This window comes from Pelophylax lessonae, assembly GCF_965119305.1.
Source record: "Pelophylax lessonae genome assembly, chromosome: 12".
Taxonomy (NCBI): Eukaryota; Metazoa; Chordata; class Amphibia; order Anura; family Ranidae; genus Pelophylax; species Pelophylax lessonae.
The window spans coordinates 222,575,219-222,593,648 of NC_138779.1; the positions used below are offsets into that span (position 1 = coordinate 222,575,219).

Consider the following 18,430-nt stretch of genomic DNA (forward strand, 5'->3'; position numbering starts at 1 on the left):
CCCCCCCCCCCCATATGCATGGCTGACCTTGGGGGGGGAGGGGAATTAATACCCCATAATACTCTATATGACCCCCCCCCCCCCATGTATGGTTGACCCTGGGGGGAGGGGAATTAATACCCCATAATCATCTATATGACCCCTCCACGTATGACTGACCATAGAGAGAGGGGGTATTATTTCATAATACTCTGTATATGACCCCCTATGTATGACTAACCTTAGGGGGAGGGATCAATACCCCATAATATTCTATATGACCTCCCCCCATGTATGACTGACCATGGAGGGAGGGGTTATTATTTCATAATGCTCTGTATATGACCCCTGACTAACCTTAGGGGGAGGGATCAATACCCCATAAAACTCTTTATGCTATCGCCCCCCCCCCCATTTATAATTGTCCCTGGGGGGGGAGGGGATTATTACCCCATAATAGCCTGTCCATACATGGTTAGAATCATACTGTCTATGGCCAGCTTTAGGCGGTTGGAGGGAAAGGAGGTGGAAGACAGGCAAAGAGTGGAGGTGGAGATTAGAGAGCGGAGATCAGAGAGCGGAGGCGGTGATCAGAGAGCGGAGGCGGAGATCAGAGAGTGGAGGTGGAGATCAGAGAGCGGGGGTGGAGATCAGAGAGTGGAGGTGGAGATCAGAGAGCGGAGGTGAAGATCAGAGAGCGGAGGTGGAGATCAGAGAGCGGAGGTGGAGATCAGAGAGCGGAGGTGGAGATCAGAGAGCGGAGGCGGAGATCAGAGAGCAGAGGCGGAGATCAGAGAGCGGAGGTGGAGATCAGAGAGTGGAGGTGGAGATCAGAGAGCGGGGGTGGAGATCAGAGAGTGGAGGCGGAGATCAGAGATCAGAGAGTGGAGGTGGAGATCAGAGAGTGGAGGTGGAGATCAGAGAGCGAAGGTGGAGATCAGAGAGCGGGGGTGGAGATCAGAGAGTGGGGGTGAAGATCAGAGAGTGGAGATCAGAGAGCGGAGGTGGAGATCAGAGAGCGGAGGTGGAGATCAGAAAGCGGAGGTGGAGATCAGAGAGCGGAGGTGGAGATCAGAGAGCGGAGGTGGAGATCAGAGAGCAGAGGTGGAGATCAGAGAGCGGAGGCGGAGATCAGAGAGCGGAGGCGGTTATCAGAGAGCGGAGGCGGAGATCAGAGAGCGGAGGCGGAGATCAGAGAGCGGAGGTGGAGATCAGAGAGCGGGGGTGGAGATCAGAGAGTGGAGGCGGGTGATCAGAGAGCGGAGGCGGGTGATCAGAGAGCGGAGATCAGAGAGTGGAGGTGGAGATCAGAGAGTGGAGGTGGAGATCAGAGAGCGGAGGTGGAGATCAGAGAGCGGAAGTGGAGATTAGAGAGCGGGGGTGGAGATCAGAGAGTGGAGGCGGAGATCAGAGAAGGTGGAGATCAGAGAGAGGAGGTGGAGATCAGAGAGTGGGGGTGGAGATCAGAGCGCGGGGGTGGAGATCAGAGAAGGTGGAGATCAGAGAGAGGAGGTGGAGATCAGAGAGTGGAGATCAGAGAGCGGAGGTGGAGATCAGAGAGCGGAGGTGGAGATCAGAAAGCGGAGGTGGAGATCAGAGAGCGGAGGTGGAGATCAGAGAGTGGAGGTGGAGATCAGAGAGTGGAGATGGAGATCAGAGAGAGGAGGAGGAGATCAGAGGGTGGAGGTGGAGATCAGAGAAGGTGGAGATCAGAGAGCGGAGGTGGAGATCAGAGAGCGGGGGTGGAGATCAGAGAGCGGGGGTGGAGATCAGAGCGCGGGGGTGGAAATCAGAGAGAGGAGGTGGAGATCAGAGAGCGGAGGTGGAGATCAGAGAGCGGAGGTGGAGATCAGAGAGCGGGGGTGGAGATCAGAGAGTGGAGGCGGAGATCAGAGAAGGTGGAGATCAGAGAGTGGAGATCAGAGAGCGGAGGTGGAGATCAGAGAGCGGGGGTGGAGATCAGAGAGCGGAGGTGGAGATCAGAGAGTGGTGGTGGAGATCAGAGAGTGGGGGTGGAGATCAGAGAGCGGGGGTGGAGATCAGAGAGCGGGGGTGGAGATCAGAGAGTGGAGGTGGAGATCAGAGAAGGTGGAGATCAGAGAGAGGAGGTGGAGATCAGAGAGTGGAGATCAGAGAGCGGAGGTGGAGATCAGAGAGCGGAGGTGGAGATCAGAAAGCGGAGGTGGAGATCAGAGAGTGGAGGTGGAGATCAGAGAGTGGAGGTGGAGATCAGAGAGTGGAGATCAGAGAGAGGAGGAGGAGATCAGAGGGTGGAGGTGGAGATCAGAGAGCGGAGGTGGAGATCAGAGAGCGGGGGTGGAGATCAGAGAGCGGAGGTGGAGATCAGAGAGTGGAGGTGGAGATCAGAGAGCGGAGGTGGAGATCAGAGAGTGGAGATCAGAGAGCAGAGGTGGAGATCAGAGAGCGGAGGCGGAGATCAGAGAGCGGAGGCGGTGATCAGAGAGCGGAGGCGGAGATCAGAGAGCGGAGGCGGAGATCAGAGAGTGGAGGTGGAGATCAGAGAGCGGGGGTGGAGATCAGAGAGTGGAGGCGGAGATCAGAGAGCGGAGATCAGAGAGTGGAGGTGGAGATCAGAGAGCGGAGGTGGAGAGCGGAGGTGGAGGTCAGAGAGCGGGGGTGGAGATCAGAGAAGGTGGAGATCAGAGAGAGGAGGTGGAGATCAGAGAGCGGGGGTGGAGATCAGAGCGCGGGGGTGGAGATCAGAGAGTGGAGGTGGAGATCAGAGAAGGTGGAGATCAGAGAGAGGAGGTGGAGATCAGAGAGTGGAGATCAGAGAGCGGAGGTGGAGATCAGAAAGCGGAGGTGGAGATCAGAGAGTGGAGGTGGAGATCAGAGAGTGGAGGTGGAGATTAGAGAGAGGAGGAGGAGATCAGAGGGTGGAGGTGGAGATCAGAGAGCGGAGGTGGAGATCAGAGAGCGGAGGTGGAGATCAGAGAGTGGAGGTGGAGATCAGAGAGTGGAGGTGGAGATCAGAGAGCGGAGGTGGAGATCAGAGAGCGGAGGTGGAGATCAGAGAGCGGGGGTGGAGATCAGAGAGTGGAGGCGGAGATCAGAGAAGGTGAAGATCAGAGAGCGGGGGTGGAGATCAGAGCGCGGGGGTGGAGATCAGAGAGTGGAGGTGGAGATCAGAGAGAGGAGGTGGAGATCAGAGATTGGAGATCAGAGAGCGGAGGTGGAGATCAGAGAGCGGAGGAGGAGATCAGAGAGTGGAGGAGGAGGAGATCAGAGGGTGGAGGTGGAGATCAGAGAGCGGAGGTGGAGATCAGAGAGCGGAGGTGGAGATCAGAGAGCGGAGGTGGAGATCAGAGAGAGGAGGAGGAGATCAGAGAGTGGAGGAGGAGGAGATCAGAGGGTGGAGATCAGAGAGCGGAGGTGGAGATCAGAGGGCGGGGGTGGAGATCAGAGAGCGGAGGTGGAGATCAGAGAGTGGAGATGGAGATCAGAGAGAGGAGGAGGAGGAGATCAGAGGGTGGAGGTGGAGATCAGAGAGAGGAGGAGGAGGAGATCAGAGGGTGGAGGTGGAGATCAGAGAGCGGAGGTGGAGATCAGAGAGCGGGGGTGGAGATCAGAGAGCGGGGGTGGAGATCAGAGAGTGGAGGTGGAGATCAGAGAGCGGAGGTGGAGATCAGAGAGCGGAGGTGGAGATCAGAGAGCGGAGGTGGAGATCAGAGAGCGGGGGTGGAGATCAGAGAGTGGAGGTGGAGATCAGAGAGCGGAGGTGGAGATCAGAGAGCGGAGGTGGAGATCAGAGAGTGGAGGTGGAGATCAGAAAGCAGAGAAGGATTGTTTGAGAGGTTGCAAGGAATCAGGGCCGGGACAAGGGGTGGGCAGGAGGGATAGATGCCCTAGGCACTGTGGTATCATGTGAGGGGGGGGGGGAGTGCCACCACAAGGAGGTTGGGGGAGGGGATTTGTGTTGCAAGAGGGAATTAGGGGGTGGCAGGGGATAACAATTTTTCAAGGAGGTAGATTTTGGGGAGGTGTGCTGGCTGTAGTGATTTGAGCAGATTTGTTTTGGGAGGGGAGATGGGGTGAAGGAAGAAGATTTGTGCTAGGAGGGGGAATTTTGAGGGGTTTGTGCTAGAACAGGTAGTATTGTAGGGGGAGGGGATTTGTGCTAGGAGGGATGATTGGGGGTATTTGTGCTAGGAGGGGAAGTTTGGGGGGATTTTGTGCTAGGATGGGGGAGTAGGGAGAATTTGTGTTGGCGGGGGGGGGGGGGGGGGGGGATTTGTGCTCTGAAGGGAAATTTGAGGGTTAGAGGATTTGTACTAAGAGGGGTGATTTTTTTTCCGGGGGTTGGTTTATGCTGGGAAGGGGATTTCAGCAGCGGGTGGATTTTTTTTGGGAGGAGGGGGAATTTATGCTTAGGGGGGTAAGCATGCAGATTTTTTTTTATTTTTTTTTGGGGGGGGGGGGTTCTGACACATAATGCTCATACATCTTGGGGGAGGGGTGCATTTTGGCACGCTTGCCCTGGGCTCTAGATGACCTTGTCCTGGCACTGCAAGGAGTTCATTGGTAGAACAATACCGGGTACAGGGAGTTGCCATCAGTGAGTAGAAGAATGCGTCCATTGTGCCAAATCAAAAGAGAAGATAATGTGGAGAACATTTGTTTATTTAAATTCATACAAATATAAAACTTTTGTACATATACACACACTAAAGAAATATATGTTAACAAAAATAAGTTTACATAAGGTGTCTGTGTTTAGGACAAAGCCCCCTTCCCCCCACCCATTTATTTCCTATCTCTCTCCTACCCCCTTCTTTCTCTCTACCCCTTCCCCTTCCTTTGAGAGAGCTGCCCCCCCCCCCCCCATAGTATAAAACAACCCCCTACGGTCCTGTATCCATACAGAACACATGGAAGACTGTCCTGGAGTCCTCCATAGAGTGTGATGTTATGGGGGGTCAGTGAGTCCTCCATAGAGTGCGATGTTATGGGGGGTTGGTGAGTCCTCCATAGAGTGTTATGTTATGGGGGGTTGGTGAGTCCTCCATAGAGTGTGATGTTATGTGTTATGGGGGGTTGGTGAGTCCTCCATAGAGTGTTATGTTATGGGGGGTTGGTGAGCTCTCCATAGAGTGTTATGTTATGGGGGGTCAGTGAGTCCTCCATAGAGTGTTATGTTATGGGGGGTTGGTGAGTCCTCCATAGAGTGTGATGTTATGTGTTATGGGGGGTTGGTGAGTCCTCCATAGAGTGTTATGTTATGGGGGGTTGGTGAGCTCTCCATAGAGTGTTATGTTATGGGGGGTCAGTGAGTCCTCCATAGAGTGTTATGTTATGGGGGGTTGGTGAGTCCTCCATAGAGTGTGATGTTATGTGTTATGGGGGGTTGGTGAGTTCTCCATAGAGTGTTATGTTATGGGGGGTTGGTGAGTTCTCCATAGAGTGCGATGTTATGGGGGGTTGGTGAGCTCTCCATAGAGTGTTATGTTATGGGGGGTTGGTGAGTTCTCCATAGAGTGTGATGTTATGGGGGGTTGGTGAGTCCTCCATAGAGTGTGATGTTATGGGGGGTCAGTGAGCTCTCCATAGAGTGTTATGTTATGGGGGGTTGGTGAGTCCTCCATAGAGTGCGATGTTATGGGGGGTTGGTGAGTCCTCCATAGAGTGTTAGGTTATGGGGGGTTGGTGAGTTCTCCATAGAGTGTTATGTTATGGGGGGTTGGTGAGTTCTCCATAGAGTGTGATGTTATGGGGGGTTGGTGAGTTCTCCATAGAGTGCGATGTTATGGGGGGTTGGTGAGTCCTCCATAGAGTGTTAGGTTATGGGGGGTTGGTGAGTTCTCCATAGAGTGTTATGTTATGGGGGGTTGGTGAGTTCTCCATAGAGTGTGATGTTATGGGGGGTTGGTGAGTTCTCCATAGAGTGTTATGTTATGGGGGGTTGGTGAGTCCTCCATAGAGTGTTATGTTATGGGGGGTTGGTGAGTCCTCCATAGAGTGTTATGTTATGGGGGGTTGGTGAGTCCTCCATAGAGTGTTATGTTATGGGGGGTTGGTGAGTCCTCCATAGAGTGTGATGTTATGGGGGGTTGGTGAGCTCTCCATAGAGTGTTATGTTATGGGGGGTTGGTGAGTCCTCCATAGAGTGTTATGTTATGGGGAGTCAGTGAGCTCTCCATAGAGTGTTATGTTATGGGGGGTTGGTGAGTCCTCCATAGAGTGTTATGTTATGGGGGGTTGGTGAGCTCTCCATAGAGTGTTATGTTATGGGGAGTTGGTGAGCTCTCCATAGAGTGTTATGTTATGGGGAGTTGGTGAGCTCTCCATAGAGTGTTATGTTATGGGGAGTTGGTGAGCTCTCCATAGAGTGTTATGTTATGGGGAGTTGGTGAGCTCTCCATAAAGTGTTATGTTATGGGGGGTCAGTGAGCTCTCCATAGAGTGCGATGTTATGGGGAGTTGGTGAGCTCTCCATAGAGTGTTATGTTATGGGGGGTTGGTGAGTCCTCCATAGAGTGTTATGTTATGGGGAGTCAGTGAGCTCTCCATAGAGTGTTATGTTATGGGGGGTTGGTGAGCTCTCCATAGAGTGCGATGTTATGGGGGGTCAGTGAGTTCTCCATAGAGTGTTATGTTATGGGGGGTTGGTGAGTCCTCCATAGAGTGTTATGTTATGGGGTATTGGTGAGTCCTCCATAGAGTGTTATGTTATGGGGGGTTGGTGAGTTCTCCATAGAGTGTTATGTTATGGGGGGGTCAGTGAGTTCTCCATAGAGTGTGATGTTATGGGGGGTTGGTGAGTCCTCCATAGAGTGTTATGTTATGGGGGGTTGGTGAGCTCTCCATAGAGTGTTATGTTATGGGGGGTAAACCAACAAATCTCACACACAGTGCACTCAGTATAACGCCGGCAATGCCGCTCACAGATCGGGTACAACGTATCCAAACGTCTTACAATTCTGCTCTCCAGTGCTCAGATGTGGCGGTTGCATTCCTTTTCTTTTTTTGAAGGATTTTCCCCTTTCCTTTCACCTGGTGATCCTGCCAGTAACACGCTTCCTGTCCCCGGGTGACTGCACTGTACTGTATCTATGGAGGAGCAGCGTTGTCACCCTTGGACTACAGAACATCTCCCCCTCTCTTCATCACCATAGCACAGGGGGAGGTGTTCTGTAGACCTCAGAGAGACCTGAGAACAATGGAAGTTATAGAGCGCAGTGCGGGAAGATATCACAAGATTTCCACTCAGCAGGATTTGTGCATTTATTGATCAGATATTGTCACTGGGACAGGAAGCGTGGTGTCACTGGGACAGGAAGCATGGCATCACTGGGAAAGGAAATGTGGTGTCACTGGGACAGGTAACATGGGGTCAATGGGACAGGAAGCGCGGTGTCACTGGGACAGGAAGCGTGGTGTCACTGGGACAGGAAGCGTGGTGTCACTGGGACAGGAAGCGCGGTGTCACTGGGACAGGAAGCGCGGTGTCACTGGGACAGGAAGCGCGGTGTCACTGGGACAGGAAGCGTGGTGTCACTGTGATCAGTCCCCACCAGTCACACAAATGATATCTCAAATGAGAACTGTCTGTGCTTCTCCATAACATTCAATGAGATTCCTCTGCGGTGAATGTTGTTTCCTGCTTTCATGGGGGATTAGAAGGTGTCAGAGAGGAGGAGCCACAGAGGAGGTGTCAGTAAGAGGGTGTCAGAGAGGAGGTGTCAGAGTGACACAGAAATAGCTGACCAGCCCAGAAGTTTCCCTCAGTTGGTGGAAGAAATGAAAATGGAGTTTCAGTAATAAATATGAATAAATAAATAATAATTTATGGCGTTCTGATATCCGTCCAATCAATCAATCTGTGCATGGCGATCATCCATGGGCGGCGATCAGACTTGGACGGCGATCAGTCCTGCCATTAATTGGTCACGGTGCCACAGGATCTCCGCCAGGCCGTTCAGCACCGGAGCCGCATCCGCCAGTTCCGCCCGCCCGTCCAGGCTGATCCCGTCGCTGAGCCGCGGCCCGTGCACGCTCCTCACCCGCATCACCGGCAGCTGCCACGTCTGCTGGAAGTCGCTGATGTCCTGATCCGTGACGTCCGTGTGCATGAACTGGTCAAATCTGCTCGGGAGTTAAGGACAGAACAGAGAACCCTCCACACATATGATGGGGGGAGGGGCAGACAAACATGGCGCATATCATGGTGTCACAGGAGCGGGGGAGGTAAAACTCTGCAGACTGATGGGGAGCTGATCTCCAACCATTGCTGGAGAAAGTGCTGCTCCGGGCTCGCTCCAGTGTGGGCCACATGTGAGAAAGCCTCAGGTTCCATGACCACAGATCAGACCTCCTGCAGCATCATGTAACCACCACTGGAGGGAGCCAAAAACCCTCCAAATAGAGATTCGCTTGTGATTGGTGTAGCGCTAGGCTCCGCCTCCTCCCGCAACAGGTCATAGAAAAGCTGGGGATGGGGGGGAGGGGTAATAAAGCTCCTGTGTGCAGCCATTGGACCTGACAGAAAAAAGTAAAACAACCCAGGATGTCACCCAAAGAGGACCAATCAGAGCAGACGCTGTCTGATGCAGCAGAGATTCCCATTGGATGCTGGAAGCGGCCATTTCTGGCTACGGGATTTAGTGCTAGTTCTGGGATGAGGGGGTGGCCCTGCTAGGAACCACCATAGCCCCCCAGCACAGGATGGGAGCCTCGGAGGTGACAACCGTTCTGATAGGTCCTCTTTATGGGTCCCGACTCCTCGACAACCAATGAAATGCAACCGGGGGAAGGAGAATGATTCGGAATCTAAAGATTTTATACCATATAAAGAAAAGGCGGAACATTCTGGAAAATTCCCTGAATAGGATACTTGGTGCCGATCACCACCCGTGCCGCGTCCTCCTCCTGGCTCAGAGTGCGGGAAATCAGCGCAGGGGCGTCCTCAAACGACGAGCGATCGGTGAAGGAGAAGAGGAAGAGGACGGCGTCGGCCTTCTCCTTACAAGCCTGAGGGGGAAGAGAAATGGTCAAGTTACTGAATCCATAAGAGGCGGAGCCTAAGAAACCAAACATTTGCGAAATGCAACCAAAGCCGCGGTGTGACCCCGGACCCTGTCATGTGACACAATTTATCCCCCATGGCCGCCCTTAGAGGGAGGAGCCATGTCACAACAGAATTCGGGTCACGCCACAGCTATCGATGCGTTTCACGGATTATTGGGTTGGGCTGGATTGTGGGGCTCCGCCTCTGCATCGGGAGAATCAGATTCACTGGAATCAATCTGTCCGTCTGCAGCCCCAGCTGGCCGTCCCGCTTCGTGGTTTTAGTCATTTTGTGTGTGAATTTTTAGGCTTTTTTTTTTTGTATTAAATCGCTTTTTAAAAAAAATACCAAAATAAAAAAAATACTCAAAAATGGCGCCTAAAAAGACTCCAATGAGAATGGCAGCAGGGTGACCTTCGCCCTCTTTGGTTTTGTTACTCTCTTACCTGAGGCATTCCAGGATTCCTCCTGCACCTCACGCCCCAGAAATTACCACAACATTCTGGTGCCGTGACTCGGATATTTACCATGAGCGGCACCCCCCATCCTCCGCACCTTTCCTGAGCCGGATCTCTGTCCACACTGTGCAGAGCAGGGACACCGGATGGACAGAGAAAACAACTTTCCTGAAACCTCCCATTTCAGTTATCTCTGGAAAGAAGTGCAAGTCCTCCTCAGTGTAATGTCAGAATTCCCTTCCGACCAATCGCTGATCTAAGACAGGAACTGAGCCAGCCAATCACAAATCAGTATGTAGGAGAGAAATGAGGTCCATTATACCAATGGAGGATGTCAGGAGGACGATTTAAACTGTTTAAAGAGAAAGATTAGCGAGAATTACAAGAGATAGAAGGTGAAGATACTTTTGGGGAGTAACGCCTTAGATTGTCCTGGTGGAAGGAAGAGGGAAGAGAAGGGCAGAGAGAGGAGAGGGCAGAGAGAGGAGAGAGGAGGAGGAGAGGGGAGGAGGAAAGAGAAGGAAGAGGAAGACGAGGAGGAGGGAGGAGGAAAGAGAAGGAAGAGGAAGACAAGGAGGAGGAAATAGGAGTAATCAGAAGTAGATTAAGAGGAGGAGGAGGAAAGAGAAGGAAAAAGAAGAAGGTGAGGAGAAGGAAGAAGACGAGGAGAAGGAGGAGGAAAGAGAAGGAAGAAGAAGACGACGAAGAGGGGGAAAGAGAAGAAAGAAGAAGATTAAGAGGAGGAGGAAGAAGAAGGAGGGAGGAGGAAAGAGAAGAAAGAAGACTAGGAGAAGGAGGAGAAAAGAGAAGGAAGAAGAAGATGAAGAGGAGGAGGAAAGTGGAGGAGGAAGAAGCAGGAAGAAAGAGAAGGAAGAACATGAGGAAGAGGAAGATGAGGAGGAGGAAGGAGGCGGAGGAAGAAGAATGAGGGAGGGGGAAAGAGGAGAAGGAAAGAGAAGGAAGAAGAGGACGAGGAGGAAGAGGAGGAGGAGAAGGAAAGAGAAGGAAGAAGAGAATGAGGAGGAGGAGGAGGGAGGGGGAGAGGAAATAGGGGGGGAGGCAGAAGGAAGAAGAACGAGGGAGGAGGGGGTAGGAGGAGGAAGAGAAGAAAAGGGAGAGGGGGGAGACAACAAGAGAAGGAAAAAAAAAAAAAAAAGAAGAAAGATAATGGGAAAGGGGCACAAAGGGATAGAAAAAGGGAAGACAAGAAAAGGAAGAGGGAAGAGAAAGTAAAGGAGAGGGAAAAGAAGGAAAAGAAATGGGATGGGAAAGTGAAGGTAAGGAAATAGAAGGGATGGAGAAGGGAAGAGAGAGAGAAAAGAAGGGGTAGAAAAGGGGAGAAAAAGAGAATGGAGCGGGTAGAGAAGGGACCAAAAACGGAAAAGAGAAGGAAGGAAAGGATACAAAGTTGAGGTATTTTTACTTAATCTCCAAGCCCCTCCTTCATCCTGCCCCCGCAGAGTCCCAGCCTTCCTATATTAGGAGCTCCACAGGTGGAGCCAGCTGGACTGGGAGGGGTTTGTGGACATTCTAGGGAGAGATGAAAGGGGACAACACGTACCAGCAAAATGTGATCAAACTTCTTTATTGCTGATTCGCCACAATCCCAAAACTGGAAACAGAAGATGATGGGGCGCTGGCTGTCCCGGGGACGGACGGGCCAGTACACACGAGAGGTCTGGATTCCTGGTGGGGAACATGAAATTCAACACAAGACAGAACATTTTTTTTTTTAATTCTTTTTTAAAGCATTGTCCAATTACACAGGTTGTTCCAAGACCACAGTACAGGTCACATAAGAACATCTTCAATACAAAATACTGATATAGGGTCCGTAGGACACACCCAGTGGGTGTTTTTCCATTGCAAGGTATCAGTGGAAGTTATGGGGACATATAACATGAACTGCACATCAAAGCATTAAATGGCACCAAAGTACTCAATTTGCTGCCGGATATCAACCAAATAACCCCCTCCTCCTACCTACCCTGTATGAAAAGTGTACTTACCTTTATTTATTTTTTTATCTGTTCCGGTCATGTGATCCAGCAGCTCTGTCACCCCAGAATAAGGAAACCCCCACTAACAGCTGTGAATTCCCGGAGCCGTGACGTCACCTATAGGCTCCCCAGGACCAGCCATTTTAGGTGCTCTGACTATCAGCCGCTGGTAACTGACACAGGGAGGCCAAAGCTGCTGGATTATGTAACTGGACCAGATTAAAAAAGAGGTAAGTGCTCAGATCTTTTGCATACAGGGTATGTGAGATAAGTAGGAAGAGGGGGGAGGGAACATTTACGAATAATTCGAGTTATCCTTGCCTTTAGTGAAAACATACAGAAGGGAAGAATCATCTCCAGCTACATCTCACCTGTTGTCTCGTGGTGCATGCTGGGAATCTCCAGTCCACACAGTTTGGCGATCAGAGCCGTTTTCCCAACTCCGCTTTTTCCACAAACAAAAATTTTGTAGCTGGCGATGTCAGAGGGAAGCTGCGGAGGCAACACTGGCTGCTCTATGAGACCTGGGGGGGGGGGGGAAGAGTCACATCAATGACATCATAAATACATCATCTGATGTCATAAAGACACAAAATATCCAGAATGCAGGTATAAAGCTGGGAGGAGCTTAGAATTTAAGGTTAAATAATAGCAGCATGTAACAAGTGAAAGCAGATAAAATAACATAATAAAACCACCAGAAGACAGACAGTGTGTGACTGCAAGGCTGCAATCACAGCAAATAACCAGCATTGGCAGGGTCAGCATAAGGAAATTTAGCAAAGCGGCCACAAGATGCTTTACAGCACGTAAAGCAAAGTGGTGGAACAGCCACCAGAGGGCGATGTGCTCACATTAAAAATATATAGAGGTGTAATGACAGAAAAGTGGCCACTGGATGGCGCTATTTACACAAAACAATTACAAGTGTAATGACAGCGAAATTGTCAGTAGGTGGCGGTGTGTACATACAGAGGTGTAATCACCGCTACATTGTCGATAGGTGGCGCTATATATATATATATATATATATATATATATATATATATATATATATATATATATATATATATATGAGATGTAATGACAGTCAAATTGTCAATAGGTGGCGCTGTGTATATACAGAGGTGTAATGCCAGCGCAGCGGCCAGGTGGCGCTGTGTATACACAGACGTGTAATGACAGCGGAATAGCCGCCAGGTGGCGCTGTGTATATTAAGAGGTGTAATGACAGCGGAATGTCCGGAAGGTGGCGCTGTGTATATACAGACATGTAATGACGGCGGAATAGCCACCAGGTGGCGCTGTATATATACAGAGGTGTAATTACAGCGGAACAGCCCGCAGGTGGCGCTGTGTACAAAGGTGTAATGACAGCGGAGCGGCCGGCAGGTGGCGCTGTGTATATACAGACGTGTAATGACAGCGGACTAGCCACCAGGTGGCGCTGTGTATATACAGAGGTGTAATGACAGCGGAATGGCCGGCAGGTGGCGCTGTGTATATACAGACGTGTAATGACAGCGGAATGGCCGGCAGGTGGAGCTGTGTATATACAGACGTGTAATGACAGCGGAATAGCCGTCAGGTGGCGCTGTGTATATTAAGAGGTGTAATGACAGCGGAATGGCCGGAAGGTGGCGCTGTGTATATACAGACGTGTAATGACAGCGGAATAGCCGCCAGGTGGCGCTGTGTATATACAGAGGTGTAATGACAGCGAAGCAGCCGGCAGGTGGCGCTGTGTATATACAGAGGTGTAATGACAGCGGAATGGCCGGAAGGTGGCGCTGTGTATATACAGACGTGTAATGACAGCGGAATAGCCGCCAGGTGGCGCTGTGTATACACTAAGGTGCAATGACAGCGGAATGGCCGCCAGGTGGCGCTGTGTATATACAGACGTGTAATGACAGCGGAATAGCCGTCAGGTGGCGCTGTGTATATTAAGAGGTGTAATGACAGCGGAATGGCCGGAAGGTGGCGCTGTGTATATACAGAGGTGTAATGACAGCGAAGCAGCCGGCAGGTGGCGCTGTGTATATACAGAGGTGTAATGACAGCGGAATGGCCGGCAGGTGGCGCTGTGTATATACAGAGGTGTAATGACAGCGAAGCAGCCGGCAGGTGGCGCTGTGTATATACAGAGGTGTAATGACAGCGGAATAGCCACCAGGTGGCGCTGTGTATATACAGAGGTGTAATTACAGCGGAATGGCCGCCAGGTGGCGCTGTTTACATAAAGAGGTGTAATGAAAGCGGAATGGCCGCCAGGTGGCGCTGTGTACATACAGAGGTGTAATGACAGCGGAAGAGCCCGCAGGTGGCGCTGTGTATATACAAAGGTGTAATTACAGCGGAACAGCCCGCAGGTGGCGCTGTGTACAGAGGTGTAATGACAGCGAAGCAGCCAGCAGGTGGCGCTGTGTATATACAGAGGTGTAATGACAGCGGAATAGCCACCAGGTGGCGCTGTGTATATTAAGAGGTGTAATGACAGCGGAATGTCCGGAAGGTGGCGCTGTGTATATACAGACATGTAATGACGGCGGAATAGCCACCAGGTGGCGCTGTATATATACAGAAGTGTAATGCCAGCGCAGCGGCCGCCAGGTGGCGCTGCGTATACACAGACGTGTAATGACAGCGGAATCGCCGCCAGGTGGCGCTGTGTATATTAAGAGGTGTAATGACAGCGGAATGTCCGGAAGGTGGCGCTGTGTATATACAGACATGTAATGACGGCGGAATAGCCACCAGGTGGCGCTGTATATATACAGAGGTGTAATTACAGCGGAACAGCCCGCAGGTGGCGCTGTGTACAGAGGTGTAATGACAGCGAAGCAGCCAGCAGGTGGCGCTGTGTATATACAGAGGTGTAATGACAGCGGAATAGCCACCAGGTGGCGCTGTGTATATACAGAGGTGTAATTACAGCGGAATGGCCGCCAGGTGGCGCTGTTTACATAAAGAGGTGTAATGACAGCGGAATGGCCGCCAGGTGGCGCTGTGTATATACAGAGGTGTAATGACAGCGGAACAGCCCGCAGGTGGCGCTGTGTATATACAGAGGTGTAATGACAGCGAAGCAGCCAGCAGGTGGCGCTGTGTATCTACAAAGGTGTAATTACAGCGGAACAGCCCGCAGGTGGCGCTGTGTACAGAGGTGTAATGACAGCGAAGCAGCCAGCAGGTGGCGCTGTGTATATACAGAGGTGTAATGACAGCTGAATAGCCGACAGGTGGCGCTGTGTATATACAGACGTGTAATGACAGCTGAATGGCCGGTAGGTGGCGCTGTGTATATACAGAGGTGTAATGACAGCGGAATGGCTGGTCGGTGGCGCTGTGTATATACAGAGGTGTAATGACAGCGGAATAGCCGCCAGGTGGCGCTGTGTATATACAGAGGTGTAATTACAGCGGAATAACCCGCAGGTGGCGCTGTGTATACTCAGAGGTGCAATGACGGCGCAGCAGCCGGCAGGTGGCGCTGTAGATTTGGCAGTTCGGTTGGTCCGGTAGTTTCCCGCAGACACGTTACTTACCGAACAGCCGCCGTTTCCTCTTCCGTAGGATGCAGCTCAGGTATTCTCTCCCCTCCTCGCTCTGCTGCCAGTCGGGGACGATCAGACTCCCGGGTTTGGGGAAAGGAGCGCGATGCATTGCGTCTCCTAGCAGCACTTCCGGGTGGGTCGCAGACGGATGACGTCAGAGTGAGGACAGGAAACCACGTGAACAGCTCAGGTGGAACGCATCAGAGACCACGCCCACACGGTTCATTATTCAGGAATGTGGATAATATACATAAAGAGTAACTCTACTTTTGTTGAAACAATCATTCCCCTCTGGGTGATCTCTGTACATTGCAGGGATTATAACAAACTTTGTTGCAGATTTCTACCTTTTATTATTCTGAAGAAATCATTGGTTGTTCCTCTGTGCTGAGCGGGTCCAATGGGAGTGGTTTCATAATTATCTATCAGCTGTGGCAGCTGCAGAACTCTAATGAGGAAATCTGCTGGGCCTGCATCCCTTTAGACGTGTTCCTATTGGGAGAATCTCACCAAAAATGACATTTCATATCCTAGGCAAACTGGGAAAATCAGCGAGCCAATCACAGAAGCAGGAAATGACATTTCTGGGGGGCGGGGTAATCTGTGTACAGAGTGCCTCCAGGTGGTTATATTGCATTTCACAGAAAATTGCAGAGCTGCAGACTGAAGAGGAAAGGTCATTTTTAATTAAATTCAAATACAATAAGACTCGTGTCGTAATTGTATACACTAGATTATTTTTATTTTTTTTTCCCACGAAAGTGAAGTTACTATTTAAGCTTAATTCCTCCCTTTCCTGTGTGCAGAGGAGCGATAGAAGCTTCGAAAATACACAAAATATGAGAAGAGAGCGCTACAGTGTAACGGGGGGGAGGGGATCTTTTTATTTTAGTTATGGATGAGACCCCTGTCAGGTTTTATTGCTGTTTGTGTCCCCCGTTCGGGAGAGTCACCCTCTATATTTGTCCTGTTTACCATCAAAAGTAAAAGAAAATCCCAAATTTTGGGCTGTTACCAGAACAGGAATAGAGGGGAAATCTCTGCAGCGGGGACACCCCGAGATTCCCTCACTCTTGGAGAGATTTCCTCTCACTTTCTGTTGTGGCTATGGCACAGGAAATGGAGGGAAATCTCCCCAGCGGGGACACAGATGCCATAAAACCACTGATGAGTTAGCGGTGCAGATCACATGCGATGTCTCTGTGCAATACAATTTCAGCCATACAAAGTGTATGGCTGAAATCACATTCGCACTAAAAAGGTGCAGGACCTGGAATCATATTGCCTGGGTGTTCATATCTATGCGATCCAATTCCTGCACCATTTCAGTTTGCACTGTGATCTGCAAACCAAGCTGGGGCTGTCATTAACTTTACATTGACACCACCGCCCCCCCCAGCGAGTCGCAGATCCCAGTGTGAACCACTGTGCGATGCGGGAACCACCGCTGATTCGCAAGGTTTCCCGCGTCGCCCCAGTGTGAGCACTGCCAGAGCAAAACTGCAATTTGCAGATGTTATGAGAAGAAATCTTCTTTTCCAAATGCTACAAGAATGATAAAACCCAACCTGGCACATCAGAGCAGTCCTAGAGACATTAACCACTTGCTTACCCGGCCCTTATATCCCCTTCCGTCCCAGGCCAGTTCTCAGCGCTGTCGCACTTTGAATGACAGTTGCGCTGCAATCTAATGCTGTACGCATGACTTTTTTTTTTTTTTCTTTTCTTCCACACAAATACAGCTTTCTTTTGGTTGTATTTATTCACCACTGGGGTTTTTATTTTTTGCTAAATAAACAAAAAAAATACAGAAAATTGTGGAAAAAAAAAAACATTTCCAGTTTGTTATAAAATTTTGCAAACCGGTACATTTTCTCCTTCCTTGATGTACACTGATGGGGCTGCACTGATAGGTGGCACTGGTTGGCAGCACTGTTGGGCACAGATTGGGACCGTTGTAACAGAAGCAAAATACCGGCTTTCTTCTTTTCTCCTTATGCTGATCATTGGGGTGGAAGAGACGATAACAGCCTTCTGTTTACTTCCGTGATGAGCTGTCATTGGCTGACAGCTGATAACATGGTAAAGGGCCACTGCGATTGGCCCTTTACCCTCTTCTGTGATCATCTGAGTCCATAGGACTCACTCGATCACAGAGCAGGGAGCACAAGCAGCGCCCTCCCAGCACTGGAAGCCCGGGCTGTAGCTGTCTTTCAGTTATAGCGTGGGTGGAAAATGGTTGAAAAGACATTAGGGATTAAAATGAAGGCCAGAATAAAAGTGGGAGGAGCTTTTTCCTCCAAACTTCTCCTTCCACAATCACTTTTTCTGCTGTTTCTGGATCATCACAAAGTGTTTCTTCACCAGCAGCATCTTCAAGTAAGAAAGAGTTGCAAATCCTGCTATTAAAGCATCCAAATATTAAAACGATGTGTTGCAATATTTTATGTCACACTGTATTTGCACAGCAGTTTTTCAAACGCATTTTTGTTTTGTGGGGAACAGCAAAGTTAGCCCAACTTTGTTCTATAATGTGAAAGATGATGTTACACCCAGTAAATAGATACCCAACACGTCACGCTTTAAAATTGCGTCTGCCTGTGGAATGGCAGCAAACTACAGTGCTAAAAATTCTCCATAGGCAATGCTTTAAATACCTTTACAGGTTACCAGTTTAGAGTGGCACAGGAGGTCTGGCGCTCCTGCTGTGATGTTCACAATACCTCACGTGTGGTGCAATCACCGTTTACATAAGGGTGTGGGAGTAACGTATGCGTTCGCATTTGCACGCAAGCACATGGGGACAGGGGTTCTTTAAATTCTTTTTTTTTTTTTTGTACTAACTTTATTGCCATCACAAGGGATGAACAACATCCCTTGTGACAGGTCTTCTTTATGGAGAGATTTGGGGTCTATTAGACCACAAATCTCTCCTCTGGTCCCTCATGCAGTCAATTAGACTGAGATTGGGCCGATCGGCTGCTTCTCTGGCTGCTGGTGGCCAGTTAAACAAAGGCACAGAACTGGAAGTGACGAATAATCATCGCTCCCAGTTTCCAGGGTTAAAGAGGAGAACGGTGTCAGTTCCTCCCTCTGTACAGGGCAGCCATTTCCACCGCCTGAATCATTCCCATCCTTCGCAATGGGACCAGAGAGCCCAGGAGAGGAGGAGGCAGGACCCCCTGCTGAAGTGATTGAGTGACTAATTAACCACTAGGCTAAACTTGCGCAAAAAATACCAGGATGGCTGTAGGTGCACCCACCATCCTGATATTACCACTGAAACCCGAGGACGTACGGGTACACCCATGTGGTGGAAGTGCTTTAAGAGATATTAAAGGCAATGTTTTTAAACACGTTGTACTTACATGCTGTGTAATGGTTTTGCACAGAGCAGCCCCGATCCTCCTC

The 18,430-nt window shown here is 50.4% G+C and overlaps 1 protein-coding gene across 1 annotated transcript; it reads right to left on the minus strand.

Moving 5' to 3' along the window:
- Positions 1 to 7,838: 7,838 nt before the first annotated feature.
- CPLANE2 (ciliogenesis and planar polarity effector complex subunit 2) lies at positions 7,839 to 15,160 on the minus strand. The gene is made up of 5 exons (XM_082273166.1): positions 15,011 to 15,160; positions 11,834 to 11,986; positions 11,024 to 11,148; positions 8,831 to 8,967; positions 7,839 to 8,082 (listed from the first exon to the last, which is right to left on the minus strand). The coding sequence occupies exons 1-5, from the start codon at positions 15,126 to 15,128 to the stop codon at positions 7,848 to 7,850; spliced, it is 768 nt and encodes a 255-aa protein (XP_082129292.1). The 5' UTR covers positions 15,129 to 15,160; the 3' UTR covers positions 7,839 to 7,847.
- Positions 15,161 to 18,430: the final 3,270 nt, after the last annotated feature.

What these genes read in the sequence shown, in the direction of transcription:
- CPLANE2 (XM_082273166.1), bottom strand. Translation starts at nt 15,128, where the DNA reads ATGCATCGCGCTCCTTTCCCCAAACCCGGGAGTCTGATCGTCCCCGAC. An exon ending in CATGCACCACGAGACAACAG is followed by an intron (nt 11,149 to 11,833) that starts GTGAGATGTAGC and finishes GTTCCCCACCAG; the next exon opens with GAATCCAGACCTCTCGTGTG. An exon ending in AGTTTGATCACATTTTGCTG is followed by an intron (nt 8,968 to 11,023) that starts GTACGTGTTGTC and finishes CTTCCCCCTCAG; the next exon opens with GCTTGTAAGGAGAAGGCCGA.